Source organism: Ascaphus truei, chromosome 3 (genome assembly GCF_040206685.1).
Source record: "Ascaphus truei isolate aAscTru1 chromosome 3, aAscTru1.hap1, whole genome shotgun sequence".
NCBI lineage: Eukaryota > Metazoa > Chordata > Amphibia > Anura > Ascaphidae > Ascaphus > Ascaphus truei.
In genome coordinates this window covers 342597647-342611474 of record NC_134485.1, presented here as the reverse complement: position 1 = coordinate 342611474, position 13828 = coordinate 342597647, and the positions used below count along the sequence as shown (strand labels likewise).

General features: G+C 40.1%; 1 protein-coding gene and 1 long non-coding RNA gene across 5 annotated transcripts in view; one reads left to right on the top strand and one right to left on the bottom strand.

The window, feature by feature from the left end:
- The window catches only part of RAPGEF3 (Rap guanine nucleotide exchange factor 3), a 92808-nt gene that overhangs the window by 27913 nt on the left and 51067 nt on the right, over positions 1-13828 (bottom strand). For all 4 annotated transcript variants that reach the window (XM_075591698.1, XM_075591695.1, XM_075591697.1 and 1 more), the window contains exons 4-12: positions 13082-13203; positions 12235-12412; positions 11094-11178; positions 9527-9587; positions 8279-8355; positions 7209-7355; positions 6957-7069; positions 5635-5723; positions 5219-5297 (exon numbers count right to left, since the gene is read on the bottom strand). In XM_075591698.1, coding sequence (XP_075447813.1) covers positions 5219-5297; positions 5635-5723; positions 6957-7069; positions 7209-7355; positions 8279-8355; positions 9527-9587; positions 11094-11178; positions 12235-12412; positions 13082-13203 — 951 coding nt within the window. The remainder of the gene's footprint in view (positions 1-5218; positions 5298-5634; positions 5724-6956; positions 7070-7208; positions 7356-8278; positions 8356-9526; positions 9588-11093; positions 11179-12234; positions 12413-13081; positions 13204-13828) is intronic.
- Positions 618-4221, top strand: LOC142489986 (uncharacterized). Its single transcript, XR_012799969.1, has 3 exons — positions 618-1067; positions 1267-1381; positions 3890-4221. It is a non-coding gene; the product is annotated as an uncharacterized LOC142489986 (long non-coding RNA).

The window sequence follows — 13828 nt, the reverse complement described above, 5'->3', positions numbered from 1 at the left end:
TGATGGCGCCGGGTGGTGGGGACAGACGCACCTGAGAGCACACTCCTGCAAACTGGTTGTATAGCGGTGGTTTTATACTATTAGCGTGAACATGACTGATACATACCTTCTGTTCAGATGTTACTTTGACTCTATGAGGGGCATGTAGCTAAGAGTGACTTTGGAGACTTACACAGAGATCCACAGCAATGCAGCATACGTATGTGTATATGTATATATGTATGTGTCTCCTACTTTTGGGTCTGTGGGGTGGGGGGATGGCTGCAAATCTGCTCGGGTGCTGCCAGCGCTGTGGGCAGACCCGACATAGGTGCAAGGAGTGCTCCGGTAAGGCTACAGGCTGTCAGGGGCAGGGCTGTGTGGCGACCAAGTCGCCGGAGCTCTGTGGCGCACCTGACAGTGGGGGCCACCATTTTGTTTTGCATGCGCAGTACGGGCGAGAGTGGCGGCCAACTTAGAGCAGGCTCCGCAGTGGAGACCTAGGGACTACAAGTCCCAGCAGCCTCAGGGGCTGCAAAACCACATGGGCAGGTGAGCCAATAGGGCGCAAAGAGCCACAGATGCAGGATAGAATGTTGCTGGCAGTTGCGACAGTTGCTGACAGTTGGAGCAGGGACACCAAGGGAGAAGGTAGTGTCCGGGTGCCAGTGGCTTCTGGATTAGGCCAGATTTCCCCCCGAGGCCCAATATAGGCCCTAAGTCCCTTCCAGGTTGTGGTTGCTGTAGGGAAGGCCCCAAATAGGGATGCTTCCCCGTAGTCCCTACGCTAGTGCTGATAGTGGTATTGAGTATTACCGCCGAACGGACGCCACGCGGTGTGTGGCCTGCAGTCGGTGACCAGACCACAGGCACAAAATAGACATTAAGGGACACCCTCCAACCAGAGCTCCGTCAAGAGGCGGACGCAGCAGGTGGAGAGAAAGTATACGGTAGACAGCGTCGTGGGATCACTGTGCGGTTCTGCAGTTTCATCATCTCCCCATACCCTGGTCTGGACGGAGACCAGGAAGGTACCCACGTGCACCAACAGCCACACACAGGGGGTAGCGCTACCCCACACACTTTGGGTGAGCTTGGTTCTGTGGACACCGGGTTGTTAGGTGCCCAAGGGCACCTCAGTACTTTGGGGGATCTCACCGGGGCGCGTATATGGTGTGGGTACTGTATGTGGGGCTGTATTGTTATTTTGTAATAGATATGTGTTAGTAAAGATAGGTAGTCATACCAGTGTGTGTATCTTTATTCATTACTTTATTTTTCCTGAAGAGGGCTTATCCTGCAGTGCTAGGATCCCCCTCAGGTGGAGGCGCTATATACTGAAAGAACGCGATCACCCCAGGCTCCCAGTGGCGGAGGATTAGGCCTCCTGTACGCCAAACAGGTATTCAGTATGTGTAGTTCCCTTAGTCACGGGGAAAGGGGGCTACATATGTAATCACCTTACAGCTTAAATAGGTTTTCTCTGCAAGTGCAAAATATGTGCGCAAGTACTATGCAATTGAAAATATACAGTATCGACTTAAGTTTTACCCGTTTTAATAAATACAGGGGATCTTTCATGGGTTACATTGTACCTTCTAATTGATCAGTCACTACACTTGCTGAATATAGAGAGAACCTAGGGTGTAAAAAAAGTTTGGAATGACACCATATTGTATGAATCTGCTCTGCTGTGTTAGAGATGTATGCAGACATACTGTACTGTAGTTGAATGAATCACTACCCCCTATTATGATTAACCCCCTTCGATAACAGCCAGGGACATAAGGATACATTCCCAATACTAAATGGTACCTCTTCTTCTATGATTCAGTGAACACTGAATATGCTACTAATCACCGCTATGACCTAATACTTTACACTAATTGAGGCATCCATACTGACATCATTTGGATTCATAAGATTATTTATCTACTTATCTTGATACAAACCAAGTGGTTTGTGACAATTGCTCTCAGGGGATATTGTTACAAAACAGATGATCTCCCTATATCTATCTGTCTACTGACATTGTTTCAATATACCACTGGGGGTTTGTAACAATTGACACTGCGTGGATATATGTTGCACTTAGTGAGTCTATTTGGTTAGTTAAATTTTATTTTTTAATGTTTTTAGACATTTTGTTGTGACCACATAGTTTTTAGTTATCAGTCATATCAGACAGATTTCTGATATATAGCCCAGGTGTATTAACACCAATTAAAACCGACATTATTTGAAGACTATCTGTCTACTTTATGGTATTAGGAATTCTGTGGCTGAGTGCAGATATTAATCTTTTTTTGATCCCTCTTGGACCACCGTGTAAGTATCGAGAAAAACAGTTGTCCGACCGCTTAAACTGTTTATAGCGTTACTGAGGTGCAAGGGAATATATAGAGACATAGAACACAAATGTTTCCCTAGGCAGGGAGACACAAGAAATCCCATAGATTGCACTCATTCACATGAATTACAGCTAGGTGTTGAGAACAATTGAATCTCTGAGCTATAGCTCAAATTATAGCTGTACACTAAAAGCAAAAACAATAAACTATTTAATCTACAATTATGCCATAATATACAAAAAATATGAAAAAGAAAAAAGAAAACAGGCGCACACCTAGTGCATAAATGTAATAACAAGTGTTTAAACACTTGTTACTACGTTAATGCACTAGGTGTGCGCCTGTTTTCTTTTTTCTTTTTCATAGGTATCTCAGCGAGTAGTGAACCCTTGAAACGGGCTGCAAATCACCTGGAGACATTAATTTTGGAACAGGACAGTATTTTTTCAAAGGACTTTTTAAATATTTTTTTAGTACAAATAATTTTTTTTTGTATTGTGGTAATATATTTTTACTGTTTTTTAATTTTTATCATTTTTAATAATACAAATGTTGTCATAGCCACCAAAAATTTTATCCTTGAAATATATGGTTCATAGTTTTTATTAGCTTCTTACCACCCCATTGAGTGCATTCACATTAAGGTTATTCTTTCACAGCTTTGTTTAGGATATATTAGAGGCGCTGTATCATTATCTTTTGTCTTTTTGTGATTATATATATACACACAAACACACACACACACACACACACAATAGTGTGTTTAAAATTCCTCAATGGTGAATAGTGGGTCTTCAAGAAGATGCAGTCAGTTCGTACAGTATATAGGAACACAGCCATCTATTGGTTGTAATGTGTATTTGTGTTACAGGAATATCTATATACTGATCTATATCCTACCTAGAGGTGCTTCAAAACTGCATAAGGTTCGCAATCATTAGGAACACACTATGTCACGATAGTGACGCCAACATGGTGAATTGAGTCGGAATGATCTTCAAGATAAACGGTTGTGTGGCGCGTTTTTATTAACGATTTGCGCATTATACCAGTACCATGTTCAGTTTGGCATACCAGTACCATGTTCAGTTTGGTCGCAAGGATGTTGCTCTTGATACATTAGCAACACATACATTTGTATATATTATGGCATAATTGTTGATTAAATAGTTTGTTTTTGATTTTAGTGAACAGTCGGAGTTTGAGCTATAGCTCAGAGATTCAATTGTTCTCAACACCTACTGTAACTGTAATTCATCTGAACGAGAGCAATCTATGGGATCACCGTGTAAGTATAGGACTTCAAACCCAGAATAGCTACATTGTCACTACATTAGTTTATGTCATAAGGTTCAGGTTAGACCGGGGGGGGGGAGGGAAATGATAGAAGTCCGAATAGGAATCTGCTTAGACCTGTAAATTCCAGTAGCTGTTCCGGGTACAGGTAATCTGTGCAGAGGATCAGAAGAATCCTTGAGACACTGGGACGCTGATGCACACGCTGTACTATTGAACTACTGAATCAGAGAGTGTTCATGGGAAACTGATTTCCGTAATAGGGGCACCCGCAGTGACGTCACCAGGCTACAGCAAGCGCAGAGGTACACCGACACCAAAGGTTAAAAGGCACTCACTGCGTGGCCAGAAATACCAGCGTTAACATCGAGCTCCTAGACCAGCAATGACCAACAGTGCAGGAGGACGTCGACACCTGACAATGGAGTAATACCCAAGCCGCTGTGTAAGGACGCTTTCAGAGCCAGCGGAGAACAGACAGAGACCAGGACACTACTCAGATAAGCTCTAATTCAGATACTCATTCATAATGTTTCATGTGATATTTTTACACTATTTAACATTAAAAAATTCAATTTTTATTGCGACTACGCATTTGCACTTTTTTCTTTCTAAATAAAAATATATATATATGTGGTTATGTGATTTTCCTCCTTGAACTCGCACTTTAAGACCATACAGTTTGCAATAATTTGATCTACTTGCATTAGCATTCAGTCCATTGCCATTGTGTTTGTCACTCTAAAAATATCCAGTAAACATTTTCCAGCTCTTTCCCAAACATACAGTAACCTGTACTGTTTTGGAGGAAACATATTCATTTTCAGAAGGATCTGCCCCCCACCACTGCTATTGCTTAAGAACACATTTAAAGAGGCAATCAAATAGAATTCGTTTTCCAAACTGGTTCTAACTATCACAATGTTAATAAGATAGCCTTGGCTTAGCTAAGGAGCAGTAAACAACATTCTCTCCTCAAGGCAACAGCATTAACTAAAATAAAACAGTTTAACATAGGCCCAAACCCACAAAAGGAGTTATGGGAGTAAAATGAATGGGAGTAAAGGCGTGCCAAAGTTTAGCACCCTTTTGTGGATCTGAGCCATAGCCTACATGGACAAATTCCACTTATCAATTTAATTACTAGCTTGGCTACTACAGAACAATGCCTAGCAGAATGTTCCCCATTCTTGCATATCCTTTGAGTTTATACCCAATTTTATTTTGAGTAGCTTGGGATGCAATATACTGTAAGCAAAGTTGGTCATCAGAGAGTTATGGCTTTTATATAGTGACCTCTGTTTCTTTTAGCTTTAATGCCCCAACCCACACACACAAGTTGGGTTGCCATACTGTATGCCAGAATACCTCTTAATATAAATTCCTCTATGGTTCTGTCACAGGAGTATGGGTAAGAGAATGGTAGATAACAATGAGTAAAGTAAACTTAAATAACCCTAAAATCAGCCTATATCATGCATTCAGAACTCCTGATGCTCCATTCTGGTTACTATACAATAAATTAATTTGCAAAATCAACACCATCCCAATCTGTGTCACATTAAGAAGATTAGAGTTTTATGTCAGGATACTGATGAAGCAAAGCTTGGCACAACTGTGTCGTTGGCATGAATATACTGTGTGTCAAGAGGAAATCCCCAGCAAAGGAGTCTGTGCGGAAAAAAGCATAAGAAAACATCAGTAAGGGACATGTGAAACCTGCAGCATCAACAACAAATCCCAGGTTATTTTGAGATTCCAATCCAGTATTTGCTCTTAAAATGTCCCTTTCCATAGAAATGTAGTCATGACAGCCATAATACACTGAGATCAACAGAGCAGGAAAACATAAACTGGATCGAAAGCTCATGATGGCTTGTAGGCAATACTACTGTTCCCCAACCTCCCCAAGGTGCCATGTACTCAGAAAGGAATTAGGGATTTTCTTCTCACCACTGTTTAACACAATGACATAAGAACAATGAGTATAGGCCCATAGATACCGTACCTTCTGGGTTATTGAGAGTTGAATCCAACCTCATTGTCTCTAGCAAATGTTCTAGAATTTTATCGGCTGTCCCAGACATAACTGTATACCTATAAAGCATGGAGTACAAAATCAGGCCACAACATAAGGTATATTTTCCAATCAAATCACCCTATAGCATTGGAGGGCAAAATGTGGCTTAATATTAAGAAGGTAGTAGTATTGATATGGGGTAAAGGAGCAGCTTTGTGTTTAAGAACACTGCCATTGATGCATCTGAAACTGGTTTGAATCCCATTGTCACCTCTCCTTGTGACATTGGGCAAGTTACTTTATCTCGCTCTGTCTCGAGCAAAAAAAATAAATTGTAAGCTCTTCAGGGCAAAATTCTATGTGCTGTTATGGAACAAAATATATTTATATTCAAACAAATTCATATATCTCCATAAAACAGGCCCCCATGCAAAATTTTCATACATGGATCACTATGAGCCGCTCACTATCGATGCTTTAGAATGGTTTAGATCAAATAACACATTTCTGGTTTAATCGTTCTTCAACTAAAATCCAGATTCAAAATAAGGCAAGAGGTCAAACTGATATACCTCTTATATGACAAGAAGGTGAGTGGTGTTATAGAATTATTGGAGTCATGGAAAACATATTTCTTGCTATGTTGAAGTACCTTCTTAGACATATTGAGTACTTATTTTGGTCAGAATAGTAACATACGAGGACATTGTTAAGCATTACAATTCAACTCTATTTGTCCTGCTCTTCAACAGTCACATTTGAATGATGGTGAACACACAAATATGTGATGTCAGAACTTAACTTTTTGAATGTTTTAAGAAAATATATGCCTATAAGTAATGGTAACTAAGTATTACAGAGATGGAGAGTTTAATCCAAAATAGCCCCCTTTATTTTCCCTTTCCTGTCTGTTATACTGGTTTGTATTTATTTCTACTTCTACACAATATATTTTGTTCAGGTTTTCTTCCTCTATCTCTCCTGTATTATCCAGCACCTAATAGTCTCCTTGTTTCCATTCAATCCTCTCTCCTCACATTTACAATACTATTCTTCCTACCTTTCTCACATCCCTCTATCCTCTGTTCAATTCCCTTGTCTTCTCCATGCTCCTCATTTTCAATCCCTCTTTTTTCTCCTTTACTCTTCTTGCTCTACTTCTGCCACTCTTTCACTTCTCTCAGTCCTCTTCTTTGCCTATTTTTTATTCCTCCATCCCCATTTCCGCTTTCTATTGCTCAATGAATAGCAGCATGATCTCTCCCACGCATCTGTCAGGATGAATAATACAAGCTTCTGAATGCACTCACTTCTGGCTGCTGGGTGCTGTTTGCGGGTTGTTCCCAGATACCTGGGAACTCTTTTCCAGCACCAACACCACCTTGCCATGTTCTTTCAGTCGCACTGTGTTAGCTTCTACGTCCTACAGATGAAACCACATAGGTGTGAATATTGGTGTGTGTGTGTGTTTAAAGAGACAAAAGGGATCATACAGCTGCTGCTCTCATTGTTCTGTGCATTCATAAATGGTTTCCGTTAGTGATGTGACTTTGTGAACATACCCGAAGGATCCGATTGAAGTCATGCTTGTCGACACGCAGGAAGTGGCAGTTGTCCTCACGCAAAACGATGGAAGCAGCTCTTGGAGCATCATTCACAAGTGCCAATTGTCCAAAATCATCCCGCTCATGAAGTGTTGCGACCACGCCCTAATCCAGGGAATACATATGATATGAGGAGGGAGGGTGTCAAAGTGATAAAGGCCAAATTCACCCACCCACATATGTGGCAACTCCTGTATATGGATACATCCACCTTCAATGTGCTGAATATACCTGCTCCACACTACAGTATTTCCAGCCATGCATACATAACCATACACATTTTAATTTATGGTGAGGGAAAAAGGCAACAAGAAACATCCACCGTATAGCATATAGCACATAAAAAAATCACTTGTGAGCACATTCACATGTCTTAGACAGGTCTAAGGCTGCGGTCCCAGTGTGCACTGTAGCACGAGCGCCCAGCACATGCACAGCGCTTCATTGTGCGGTCTGGGAGAAGATGCCGGAGATTGCAATGGGTAAGGGCAGTTAAAATTTGGAATTCATTACCCATGGAGACTGTGATGGCAGATACAATAGATATGTTCAAAAAAAGGTTGGACATCTTTTTAGATGGGAAAGGTATACAGGGATATACCAAATAAGTATACATGGGAAGGATGTTGATCCAGGGATTAATCCGATTGCCAATTCTTGGAGTCAGGAAGGAATTTATTTTTTCCCTTATGGGATATCATTGGATGAAATAACACAGGGGTTTTTTTGTTTGCCTTCCTCTGGATCAATAATTAAGTATAGATATAGGATAAAGTATCTGTTATCTAAATTTAGCATAGGTTAAACTTGATGGACCTACGTCTTTTTTCAACCTCATCTACTATGTAACTATGTAACACACAGATGTAGCTATATTTACCACACACTCAGTGCTGACTTTACCCACTAGCACTCTTGATAATGCCAATGTAATGACTCAGTCCTATCATCAAGCAACCTCTTTAAGCAATCTCTATACATACACACAATACTATGTTGGTGCTTAAACATGTTGGAGTCAAACCTACCTTTCCATGTGTAACTACATTCACGGAACCTTTCCAAATGATATACCAAGAAGTGCCTTTATCCCCCTGACTAAACACTGCAAAGAGAAAGAAAAGGCCAGTAGTAGGAGGCTGTTAGTCTTTTAGCGTTATTATATAGGGAGTTGATACTGTACCTCCTAATACCTGTTCATTTCCCTGTTAATTTGCTCTGTCTTCATAACTTCCCTCTTCACGTAATACAGAATATCTTTATAATGCATGGCACAGAATGGTTTCAACGTATTCACAATTCAATGTGGAGGGATACATCTGTGCAGTCTTCCCTTACCACCTAAATGCTGAACATAACAGCAGTCAGGGCTTTTCACACTAGCTCCAAAGAGTGTATTGAGCTTCAATAACTGCAATGTCTATAGACTACAATCTATGCTCAAAGGTAGTAGAGATTAGTCAAAGAGCTTTCCATTTTGTTAATGACAAGTCCACTGCCTACACAAAAGTAGTCAGAAGAAGTTTCCCACACGTAAGATTTCCCAAGACCGTTGCCAGATTAAGTGAAGCAAAAAAGAACCGAGAAGCCAGCAATTTGGGATGCCCCAAGCCAGGGGTGTAAAGACTCAAAGAGATCAGTAGAGGGTGTCAAAACAAAAAAAAATGTATTGGTCAAGATAGAAGAGTAATGAAAAGGCAGGAATCAAGCACACCAAAAAACTAGCAAGTCAATAGGGTCAAATGAAAGTCATTTTTTAGTGACTTAAATGTCATCTTGACATCCAATGTTTCGGTGCTCAAGTTAAGGCAACAGTGCAAAACATATGCTACTGCTTATTTTCCATTTTCCCTTTTGACCTTTTTTTCAACCACTCCATTTTCGTTTGCTTTTTACTTTTAAAAAGTAGCTCTTTTTGTCTACTGTACCCCACTATCCTTCTGCTAATTTTCATCTACAACCGTGACAGTAAAAAGTTAACGAATGCCTGAACAGCACCATGGATTTTATATAATGTAAAACGTACTAAATTTCAAGGGACAACTCAATTATACCTACTGTACGTCCTTCCTGTAATACTGCTTACTGTAAAATAATATATGCATGTCTCCAGATTTAAAAATGGTATAGTCCAATTATGTGCAAGGCCCGGACAAGGGCAGAATACAGGGTTTGTAAGGATGCAAATGGGCTTACAGTAAGTGAAAAAACAACTTGAGCAAATAGGATGAGTCTACACAGTAGTTATAAAAATAACTTTGTGCCCAACTACTTACACACGGTTCCTTCTTTTGCATGCGATTCGAATACCAACACAGCGGCCAATTCCCTCTTTACCTGCAAAATACACACACATAGTATCAGATTAAGCAGGATAAACACTAAAACAAGTGGCATGGAATTGCATGTCCTGACCACAGTATTTGTGCATTTGTTGAAGTGTGATGTTACTTGGTAGAGTTGATTATCGCTGCTCTTATCAAATCTACATTTAACTTCCTTCATACAACCATTTGTTTGCTAGTAAAGTTGGAAATAAAATTGATAACAAATAGATACCCAATCTACATATTTTCCTACCTACTGTAAAGACTCCTGGCTTGTTTTCCTATTTAAAACACCCTTGTGTTGTTCCCAAGTACTTTTTTTTAATCAACCCTCATCCTCTGGTGACCGAAACATCGAGATACCTTGTGTTTTATGGATTAAATAAACACATATTGTCATTTTTTACTACTCCTGTGGTCAGTGCTGGTATCATCTCTGTGTTCATCTTCAACGCCCAAGACCACTTACCTCCAAATCATTAATTATCCATTAATAATTAAACATGTCGTTCTGCCATACAATAGGGGATTCTGTCCTGATATATATGTACAGTACATTATATAGCATACTGTGTGCTCATTTGCATGTCATTTCCCAGAATCCCTTGCTGCAGTGGAAGTGCTGTGTGCTGGGTGATAATGGTGAAAGGCGGGGTTGCAGACCTGCCTAAGACATGCAGATGAGCATACAGGGGGGAGGGTAATGGCGACGCACAGCGTGCCAAACGGTGCAGGAACTGCGTTCCAAATGGAGGTAGTGAAGACGGATGCTGGATCGCTACGTTAAGTTATTTTACTTTTACAAAGTGCACGGATTGCACGAAACGCATCAGAGTTTCTTCTCAAGACTCTTGTTAGCTTATATGTTGCCATTTGTTCAATAAATAACTTTTAACGTAGCGATCCAGCATCCGTCTTCACTTCCTCCATTTGAAACGCAGTTCCTGCACCGTTTGGCACACTGTGCACCACCATTACCCTCCCCTTGGGAGAACTCTTTTTATGATTACTTCAGGTTGAGAGCACGCTCCCTCCAGGATTCCGGAAAACAAAAGGTTGTGAGTACTTTATTTTTGATTGATATGCTATGGACTCTCAAGTTTACATAATATTGATCTAGCTCTAGGGGTTATTGTTTCAGCGGATTAAGGGGTCCGCATCCCCATTTACATGGGCTTCCTAGACATCCCAAACACCATCTCATACCCTTAAATGGGAGCCTCAATGACCATTTATCAAATAGTACTCACATTCATATACTTGATACAGCAACAAATGTGTGTTCATGATACAATATTGGCTTTGGAAAACCAATAACATAATAATAATTATTATTATGAACACATTTGCAGACCTTAGAGTACTGGTCTAGGAGACCTTCCTCCGTCTTGTCGGTATGTAAAATCAACCTTTTGAAGACTGCCTGTTGTTTAGGGCTATATAAAATAATATATGGGGTTGCTGAATATTAAGGCCGTTTAAGAAATTCCCCATTTTATATATAAGAGACACTAACCGAGTTGGAGAGATGGAACACTGCTTTAATATGCAGTAACTCTTCAAATATCACCTCCAGCTCTTCTTCTGTGCGCTGATTAGGACTGATGATAAGGAAACAAAAATATTAACGATAGATTAGTTTTTTTTAACCTAGTCCAGTTCTCACACGTTGCCACCTTTCACCATACTACATTGCTGCCTTTTATGTCCTATTTCTTCCTTGGGTACAAAAATAGACGTACAGTAAGAGCTGCTTTGCAAGAGTGTCAGAATTAAACATGCAATCTCACATAGTCAGCCAGTTGAATTTCTTGGGGCCCCTGAATGGTGAATGTCAATCAAGTGATTCAATTTACCCTTATCTCAACATGTCCTCATCAAAGAACCAATAAAGTTGTGGGAGGGATTGGGACTCTGGCTGTACAAGCACTTACTGAACACACAGTGATTTCACACAAAAGGGAGTAACCAGGGGAAGTCAAACCCCTCCCAAGTCTAACATTAAAAATGAATGAAAAATACTTATAGGTTTTAGATTTGGATAAAAAAGACATCAGTTGCCCAGATGAGACCTTTTAAACACATCACTGGAATTAGTTCACTTTGATCCTATGAAAGATTGCCCCTTTAAAGTTTTGAGAATATTAAAATCCATGAATTCCATGTTTTAGAGAGTTAAAAACAGACGGTGTCAGGGGACTCTGAGATGTAAAATGGAGTTGTGCCCAAAATAGGTCAGTTTAGTTAGTCATATGGGAACTGCACATTCGCCTTATTCTTAGAGGACTCAAAAGTATTGTGCTCATGTGCCCAGATACAGTGGCTTTAGAATTCTAGAGGAACTAGAGGACTGTGGCATCTCAGTAATTGGAGTGTTTTGAGGGACAAAGAAATCTCAGAGGTGTAGGAATGGTTTGGATATAGTATTGAGTGCCTTGGTATAAGAAGGGACCCATTCTTAACCCTTTAATCCAGTGAATTCCTTAAATGTGCCCTGTGAGTTTCTGTATAAGAGCATTAGGAATGGACTGTGCCTGTGAAATGATAGTATATGGCCCATGGGTCCTGAGTTGAAGAGCCTTATTGTAGAGTTTCAGTATGAGAAGAACGATGTAACAGTAGGTGGAAGAGACTCTCATGAAGTTTAATGCACGTACGGCTTGCGCAGAATCATGGTTAGCAAGGCTGTAGGTCCTAGCTGTGCTAGGAATCCCAGTGACACTTGTAGTTCATCCTGGATATCTTGCTCACTCAGTGTAGGCTCCAGAAATATTTCTATCCTGAAGAATCGATAAAACTGGGAATCTTTATCCTGAAAATTCGGCTCTTGTCTCACTATAACAAGAAGAAGTAATTGCCTCATCATCATCAATCATCAATCATCGCAGACAACAACATAATTTAAGCAAAGTGCAGTGGTGGGGTAAATCAAAGGTAATTTGCAAAATAAGGGCCAGGTAAAGGAATACTCAGAATTGAGATATTACATTTTGGAAATAACAATTTAATATACAGTTTTTGTGTGAGGTGTAGGATCTTAATTTTGTTTCAATTTTAAAGGTTACTGGGGATCTGTGACCAAATTTGTATACAGGTCTGGCAGAAGGGTGGTGTGTCAGTCATATGAGGAACTAGAGGCAGCATTTTTAACTAGGGTGGGAGAAGTCTGATAGAGGGGGTCTGGGATACCTTGCCGTAATTTAAAAGGGTAGATTCGATTTAGGTTGTGAAACCTTTTAGTGGACCAACATTGAAGTTTTTCATAGATGATGTCCAAGTGTACAGAGCCTTTGGAACCTCATAAGTTGCTTCTACAAGTGTACAAGTAGTAAAAATCTATGCGTTTCAAAAGCTTTGTAGTCTACACTATAACTTATTCTATTAAAACTTTAATGTTGGTCCACTAGAAGATATCACAACCCACATCAAATATACTTTTAGGAAAAAAATCTAAAATTTAGAAATATAGCTTAAAAACTGACGTGGAAGGATAACGTTGCTTACCGTGCACCAGAGCTCCCTCATCCACCAGCACCTGCCATATCCCCACAGCCTGGTTTCTCGACTGGAGGCCGGGGCTGATGCCAATTAGCCAGTCAACAAGCTCTTTTCCGGAACAGCACTGCCTGTGGTGAAGGGAAGATAGACAGGCAGTTTGCTGAGCACAAACAAACACATCTGGTTTGGCTCCTGAGGTTTTTGCAATAATAACAAGGATGCCTATTTAACCTCAAGCCACAGGATCCAGCATTTGTTGAATTGTCTAAATCTCTGCTAAAGCAGGGCCAACATTAGAGTTGGTCTACTTGACCAACGGCTATTAGAACTTTGAACTAAAAGCAGAACCTAAGATCTTTATTTTTCCAAGTGTTCAAAGTGGAGCTAACCCCTTCATTGCTGGAATTGCCTGCAATCCTGGAATCATAAACCTTTTTTTCAGGGATCACTTAATTGGCTATTTGGCCCTCTAGGTGTTTAATTGTCAAAATCATCTAATTTCAGATTGATATACAGAGCTGTGGTAGATACTGTATGTTGCTTCTGGGTAAAAGTATATTGTTTTGTAAATAGTGTTAGACTTTATTAGAACTATATGAGATGTCTCCAGTGGTTTAGTTGAGCATCAAAGAATCCAGAAGTATCTTTAAAAAAAATGCTTGTGGTCTCTAAAGCTCAAGTGCTTACTAAACTTATAAAGAATTCTCAATAATGGTCTATGAAGTTATTTTAATAGCTGTTAAAGAGGAGAAC